The 7,580-nt window shown below is 41.2% G+C and overlaps 1 protein-coding gene across 3 annotated transcripts; it reads right to left on the bottom strand.

Annotated features, from left to right (window-relative positions):
* Positions 1–482: 482 nt before the first annotated feature.
* Positions 483–7,480, bottom strand: DDX52 (DEAD (Asp-Glu-Ala-Asp) box polypeptide 52). Of its 3 annotated transcripts, XM_010081119.1 has the most exons (16): positions 7,394–7,480; positions 7,009–7,233; position 6,681; positions 6,470–6,597; positions 6,079–6,264; positions 5,678–5,821; positions 4,910–5,021; positions 4,539–4,611; positions 4,183–4,386; positions 3,797–3,887; positions 3,167–3,289; positions 2,799–2,949; positions 2,336–2,411; positions 1,636–1,707; positions 881–973; positions 483–570 (listed from the first exon to the last, which is right to left on the bottom strand). In XM_010081119.1, the coding sequence occupies exons 1-16, from the start codon at positions 7,478–7,480 to the stop codon at positions 483–485; spliced, it is 1,854 nt and encodes a 617-aa protein (XP_010079421.1). The 3 variants fall into 3 exon arrangements, with proteins under 3 accessions (XP_010079421.1, XP_010079422.1, XP_010079423.1); XM_010081120.1 differs by lacking the exon at position 6,681 and having other exon boundaries at positions 6,470–6,594; positions 7,011–7,233; XM_010081121.1 differs by lacking the exons at position 6,681; positions 7,394–7,480 and having other exon boundaries at positions 7,011–7,071.
* Between the last annotated feature and the right edge of the window lie 100 nt (positions 7,481–7,580).

Below are 7,580 nucleotides of genomic sequence, written 5' to 3'. Positions count from 1 at the left end.
TTAGGAAGAGCAAAGCTTTACTTTCACATAAAAGTGGGTTTGGTTTGGTTTATTTTTTGAAGTGTCCAAGGAAGTCTTTGACAGCTGCATTTATCAAGCCTAACAGTTTGCATGCTTTCTGCCACTGAATCTTCTAGAAGTCTGACAAACTAATAGAGATGGATCTGAACACAGAACTGACAATATTTCCATGGAGTAATATAAAACTGTGTGATAGTGACACAAACAGATGTTATTTTTAAACTATGGTTCAGAAACAAGGCATTGACTGCAAGAGCACACACTTCAGCTTCTATAAGAAGCATTCAGAACTCTTCTACTGGTATCTCAGTAGAGACTTTCTTGCATATAAACATCCATCCTCACCCAGAAGGAAACATAAGAAATATTCTTCTCTCTTCACCTTTGCTACTATCTTCATTCTTCTGTTCTTCAGTACGGACAAAGATGTCAGCCCCTGCTCACAAGTAGTTTGTTGCTATTCAGCTTTCTGAAACAGTCTGTAATTTACTACCATTTTTATCTTCTTTAACCTTCTTTTTTTCCTTAATATTTTCCTTTGCAGTTTTCCTACAAGAAGCACATTGTAGACAAGACACCTCAACATAACATATGAGGCATACACAGCAGCAACAGACATTAGTTGTTCTATATCGTATTGGTGCTGTAGCACCTCCAGCAGCGACACCCCAAAGTATGGGTAATGCTGCATTAATCCAATTTCCAGTAGACAGGTACTGACACTAAAACTTCACCATCACTAAAATAATTACAAGTAAGTGGTCCATCCAAACAAGTTCTCAGTTATTTTGGAGGAAGCTTGTTGGGCCTTTAGTGGATAAAGAGCATCTCTTACCTCCTCTTAAGAAAAAATACTTACGTTTTTCTTTTGTCTTTTTTTAAGAAGCACTGAGGTGTGGTACAAATGGATTCTCTTGTCAATGGTTTCTTAATTAATTTCTTCTTTTGTTTGCTGAGAATGACATTTAGGAGGATTAAAGGAAGGAGGATTAAATTACTTTAATGGGCAAAACTTAATATCCAAAGTAAATAAAACAGATAATGAAAGCCTTTACTGGTTGTTAGGGATTTATGGGTCTGAATATATTTTCAGTATTGTTTATTCCAAGATTTATTCAGTCATGTTAACTCCCAGACATTCAAATGAACTTTATTTTAATATGTAAGTCTAAAATGTCGATAAGGATTTCTAGTTCTAGAAACTATTAGAAGTTATGAAAAAGTGTGAGAAGAAGCACTAATTAAAAAAGATATTTATCTATATAGATACATCCCTCCCCTGATTTTTCTAAAGGCAACTCAAAGAGTAAAGGACTTTCTTTCGTGTATCAGAAGCTCAATTCATGAGTATGGGCCCAGGGAGTCTAAAGCAGATTTCAGGCAACCCATAGAAAAACAGTTAACTCCAGGAACACTGTAATTGGAGAATTCTTTTTGTCTCCATTTTCGTCTGGGTCAAAAACTGCCAGGACTGCCCCATCTAAAATTCCTTCTGCAGCTGATCTGCAACTGTATGGCAGACAACTAGATCTTTTGTAACCCTTATACACCCAGCACCACTCATGCAGGCTTTTAAAATGGGAACAAACTGGTGAAGTATTCCAATGAACATACCTTTGCAGCTTGGGAAAGTGTTTTATGTAGTCTGGGACAGGACAGCCAGCTCGCTGAATAACGTTGGCTATACTGGAAAGGAGAGGAGGGAAGAGATTACCCCTGGCAGGGAGTGCTTGGACAACAGATAAGCATCTTCTGTCGAAAAGAGCAATGCCTAACCACTGGCCAGTTTGTTGGGTTTTTTTGTTGTGGTTTTGTTGTTGTTGTTTTTTAAAGCAAGAAACAAAGACACAAAAGCAAGTCTGAAGTAAGGTGAGGAAGAAACAAAAAGATACAAAGGCTTAATTGAAACTAATGACTCCATCTGGACAGTTTAAACTAACCGAAACTCTAGGTGAGTACAGTCTTCAAGGAGCTGAAGAAAAAGCAATAAACCAAAACAGAATCATACCAATTAATTTTGGACACAAGCACGTTAAAGAACTGGATTAAAAAAAAACTTACAGAACAGCATGAGGTAGTCACACCTTCTACATGGCAAATGATTTAGGAAAACAAGAACAAAAAGCAAAGATAGTTGTAAAGGCTGTTGAACATGCCCTTTAGTGAGGTTCAAGTCAGAATAACTTGAGTTTCACTGAAACGTGCTACCAAGAAAGCCATGATGTTGTCATTTCAGGCAACATGACTGAATGGGTCAGCAGCACACTGTACAAAACACAAAAAACATTTTTGCTACAAAAGGTTTCCAATTTACCTCCGTAATAAAGGTTTATCATCCTCTGTAAAGAAAGTCACTGCTTTTCCTGTGTGCCCTGCCCTTCCGGTACGACCTGTCAAACACAAATTTTGCAAAGAGTAGAGATTTTACTTTAAATATCTCCCTTTGTTTGATTCCTCTTCACAGCCCCGGCCTCCTGATGTGTGTTAGCATACAAAGCCGACTACCAAGCAGCCAATCCCCTAAGATTGTTCTTATTGAATGAAAGCACAGGAATGTCTGAAGCGTCTAAATATTTAAGGTTCATAGAAGACTGACAAAAAGTAACCCAGTTTTACTGAAAGTCGAACCCACATATAAACTGGCTCAAGTGATGTAGAAGTGAGTGCTGCAGCAACAGAAGAGGCTTGGTTTCTGGATTTTTGCTCATGCACAATGGCATCTGCATTAAGGATCGACGAAATGAGAAAAAGGACATAATTCATGAACAATCACTCACCTATCCTGTGGATGTATTCCACCGCACTGGTTGGCAAATCGTAATTAATGACCATATTCACTCCTTTGAAGTCAATCCCTCGAGCGAGCAAGGCTGAGCAGATGAGCACCCAGATCTTCCCAGCTCTGAAACTGCGTACGACGTTATCTCTCTAGGAAAAGAAAAGAAAGGTGCTTGGAAACTGGCAATTTGAGAAAGGAGGTGAACTTGTTTCCTGAAAGTTGTCATGATGTTAACGAATAAAACACAACCTCTAACCAAAAACCTGCAGTGATTTACTGTCAAAGTTACCTGAAGTTACATTACAACACTCTTGCTTTTACCTTTCTTTCCAAAGTGCTTCTTGAAAAAAAATTATATCCTCCTACCTGCTGCTGAGTTTTGTCTGCATGGATGACGTCTACGTTGATGCCTTCATAAATGAGCTCATGGAAAAGCTCTTTAGCCCTCTCAATAGACTGTACAAAAACAAGGACCGGAGGAGCAAAGCCCTGCAAAAGAATAATCTTGTCTAAGATTCCAGTCCTTCTCCTGCTGTTATCGGTTACAGACACTGAGCTTCTAAAGAGACAGAACCAGTCGCAGTATTTTCCATCTCAGAAGATGACTTTTTATTTTTTGGACTAGCCAAGTCTTTGAGAGTCAGAACTAAGGAAATTCAGCTCCACTGCCTTTGATAGAATGGTTCCTTAATCCACAGAAATGGATGGATTTTTTTTTTCCACCCAATGTGAAGAACCCACTCACACTGCCAAGTAAAATTAAACAGACTGCTAACACAAACTGCTCCTAAGCAAGACTCAAATCTATAAACAAGAACGGGCAACCCTCTCAGTTTTCATAGACAGGGCACATACTCTTCCTCCTGTACAGCAGATTTAGACAATGGTTTAACATGTGTCCCAGAGAAGTCTTTGCCCTAGAAAACCATCATTCTCTGACGAAACACACAGCTCCATTCATCAGTAAGCAGAACACACTCAATCTCCCCAAAATACCTTTTTAACAAGCTCTCGCATTGCCGTTAGTTTTCCTGTCTCAGATCCAACAAACAACAGCTCTTGTTCTACTGTGTCCGCTGCAGAGTTTCTGAAACCAGAAATCCAACAGAAGTGTGCCACTGTTAGAGTTTATTTACAAACACTAAAAGCCGTAATTACCTGGTGAATGCAGAATATTGTATGACACACTTACTTCACCAGTAGATGCTCCTATGGTTAATGTTTATTTGATGATAACGTAATGGGTAAAAGAAAACAACCTTCAGTACTGAGACTAACAACACAGACATAAACTCAAGCAGACTGCTGATGCAAAGAAAGCAAATAATTTTCTCAGGAAAGGAAAAAACCACGAGAGAGTCAGAGTACAACTGCACACCTACCTTGCTCCAACAGATACCAGAACAACGCTGTCAAGGTTGAGTTTACACCACTCCTCCACATCCCGTGCAAAGGTTGCGCTGAACAAGGCTCTTCTCACCACGTGAGACGTGCATGCCAGGAAGATGGAGGCCAGCTGATCTCGGAACCCCGACTTCCCATCCTCAAACAGTTTGTCTGACTCATCCACCACCAGCCACTCCACGCTAGGAACAGAGAGGTTTTCTTTTCAGTAAGAGTCACTTGAGGAGAAGGCAAGAGTTCTAACAGGCCATCAGAGATGCAAGGACTACGCACACATCCGCTTTTCAGTGGCAAAATACATAGCAAAGCCAGATTTGATAAAGACTCTCGGTACCTGGTCAAGTCTATTGCTGGAGGATCTTGTTTCAGCAAATAAATGAGTCTGTTCGGAGTGGTAACTAGTATATCTATAGAAAGAAAAAAAAAAAAAAGGCAAAACATTAAAAAAAGACAAAGTAAACCAGACTAGCAGAGCCCTGAGAAACACAAGTTCCCATCCCATCTGTCAGAGGTACAATTTAACAGGGTCCACAGTCAGGCTCACTTCCTATTTCTTCCACACCAGTTATATTTTTAGAGTTGAACAACAGATTGCACATCTTGAGTGGTATTAACTGATCTCTTCAAAACCACATAGGTCAGAAGAGAGGAGTCAGTGACATTTTTTTAATTTTCAGAAGCACTTCAACCAGTTAAAACAATTACCAAACTTCTTAGAAGACTTGGGCCCAAACTTCTTTGCTGCTTCAGTTGCCTTGTGGATCATGTGTATTCTGAAGCCTGTCCCCTCTGCCAACCTCACTAGCTCCCGATGGGTCTGAAAAGGCAGCAAGAGAGATCAAATTTTCAAACTGAGCTGAGTAGCTTTTCTAACCAGAAAAACTGCAGACAATCCTGAAGCTACATTACCCTGATGTCAGCCTTAAGAGAAACCTGCCCAGTTTTCTTAGCATCATAAAATGCATCTTTCTAACATGTATTATTCACTTGAAAGTTCTTGCAGGTCAGACTACCATATTTTGACTTTAATGATGTAGCTCCCACAAGCCCTCTTTCCCATTCAAATAAAAATGGAACTCTGCCCAAAGTTGTAATTTTTATTTCAGTTTAATCACAAAGCTTCAATATAAAGTTTTTCATTGAAATTCTGTGTTTGGGACAAACAGATAAATCTCCTGTAGCAATCTCAATTATGAAGGTAGGTATTAAGAGCACCTAAGCACTGGGCAGTTTTAAAATATGATCAAAGTATCTCGAGCCTCTAATCTTATCATCTAGATTAGATTGAGATGTTAGATAAAGAGAGACGTCGCTGTTTAACAGACAAAAGACTTAAACATTTAAATTAGCTTGTTCTGGTACTGGAGGACAATAAAGGAAAAAAATATTTACTAAGCTGCTATTTTACTGATTCAGAGTGACAACTTTGAAGTATATCAATACAACAATGACCTCTTTCCCCTCAACACACACCTGGCTAGCAAGTTCTCGCGTAGGCGATATGATCAGAGCTCTGAATCCCTTGTTCCTAGGTTGTTTCAGATGTGTTAAGAGAGGAATACAAAATGCCAGTGTTTTTCCAGACCCAGTAGGAGCTGAAGCTAGAAGTTCCCGACCCTGTAAGAAAAGCAAGAAGGGTGTTGTATTTTACTAGAAAAAAAAGAACCATATTAGTGTAAATATTAATGCTACAAACTAACTCAAACCACATTAGTAAAAATCACAGATGAAGAATATTGTCCTTATAAGTTCTGAACTCTGATGCAGCTGATCTCTCTAAAGCTGTGCAACTAACCACTGCCATGACCCTGAAGAGAGACCACTCTCCAAATCCTGCCACGCTCTGTGATAAAACGCAACACCAGAAAACTTACGTGAAGCATGACAGGAATAGCCTGCATCTGGATTGGCGTTGGGACCCGGAACCCAGCAGCTTGAATATTCTCCATGATTTTGGGGTGGACTTTGTATTCCTTTTGAAGTTGATCAAACGTGGCAACTGGGTCAGGAAGGTCTGTTCCTTGAATATTAATCTTGTGTTGATGTCTGAAGCGGTTTATCTAAAAGGCAAAAGACAAACTCTTTCTTTCTTTCTTTCTTTGACAGCATAAAACTAAACGTGTGTGGATTCATTTTCTGGTTATTTTCCCCACCCTCAGTCACCCTCCTCCCAAGAGAAACTACCACAAATGAACCTCAACTTTTGGACGAAACACCCAAAGAAACCAAATAATCTGTTGCCATGTCAGAATTCCATGGTCCCACCTTTTCTCTTCTCAAGCGTTCAAGTTTTTCTGCAGTAGGTTTTTTGTCTTTTGCATCTTCAAATTTCGCTTCCAGAGAGGACATCCACCTTATTCCGTTACTTTCTGACAACTCTGGCATTGATGCTGCTTCCGGAAGTTTCAAAAAAATAAAATTTCTATTAGTAAAATCCAGACAAAAATTATCTGTTTAAGAAAGGATGTCTCAAAACCCTTTTTCTGTCATTCTCACTAAAATTAATGAAGACTCCAGAAGGATGGCAACCACATCCTCACGCCTTAACACCGACTCTTGTCACAATTATTTTATCAGCGCTGACACAGGCCAGCCAAAGAACCCAGAAAACTATTTTTTTCTGGTAAAATTGCTTACAGTATGTGCACATTTAAAGTAAACAGAAACAGTTAAAAAGCATGAACTTCATTGAGGTATTCTGCCAAGAACCACAGGAGGACAGGAAGGAACAAACAAAGGAAGAGATGGAAGAAAAACGAAGGGAAGAAAAAGGAAGAGGAGGGATAAAGAGGGAAGGTATAAACACCTCGTGTCTTTTTCTTTTTTCTTTTCCCTTTACTGCTTTCTGGAGTTCTTTTTCTCTTCCCGGCCACCTCTCCGTTGTTTTTCCCTGCTCCATCTTCCTTCACCTCCTCTCCAGCCCCTGCAAGCCCCCAGCCCTCCTCGGCCGACCCCAGAGGGGCTTCCTCCTTGCGCCCGAAGAAATCGAGGCTCTCCAGCGAGACACCGCCGCCTTTCCCCTTTATCACCTGGGGGAAGAGCAGGAAAACCTCAGAGAGGCCCTTCCCAGACCCACACAACCCAGGGCCGCAGGCAGGCCCGAGCTCCACGGACAGAGCCCGGGACCCCTCATCGTGCCGGGAACAGGTCCCAGACCCATCCCAACCTCCCCCCGCAGTGTCCCCGCACCCCAAATCTCCGCGCATCGAGCCCGAAGCGCCGCACGTCAAAGCGAGCGCCGGCACCCAACCGCCGAAACAACTCCTGCGCCTCCATGCTGCCGCTAGCCCAACACTCCCCGCGGCGCCAGCGGAAGTAACGAGTGCTTCCGGGGCTTTCGGGCTAGCTGATTGGCTGGGGGGCGCCTCGCCGGCCC

This window comes from Pterocles gutturalis, unplaced genomic scaffold (genome assembly GCF_000699245.1).
Source record: "Pterocles gutturalis isolate BGI_N339 unplaced genomic scaffold, ASM69924v1 scaffold8564, whole genome shotgun sequence".
Taxonomy (NCBI): Eukaryota; Metazoa; Chordata; class Aves; order Pterocliformes; family Pteroclidae; genus Pterocles; species Pterocles gutturalis.
This window is presented reverse-complemented; position numbering and strand designations above follow the sequence as displayed.

Excerpts from the sequence above, each read along its gene's own strand:
- DDX52 (XM_010081119.1), bottom strand. The coding sequence starts at position 7,480 with ATGGAGGCGCAGGAGTTGTTTCGGCGGTTGGGTGCCGGCGCTCGCTTT. Across the intron at positions 7,234-7,393 it reads TCGATGCGCGGAGATTTGGG|GTGATAAAGGGGAAAGGCGG; the intron begins GTGCGGGGACAC and ends CTCTTCCCCCAG. Across the intron at positions 5,022-5,677 it reads CGCGAGAACTTGCTAGCCAG|ACCCATCGGGAGCTAGTGAG; the intron begins GTGTGTGTTGAG and ends CTGCCTTTTCAG.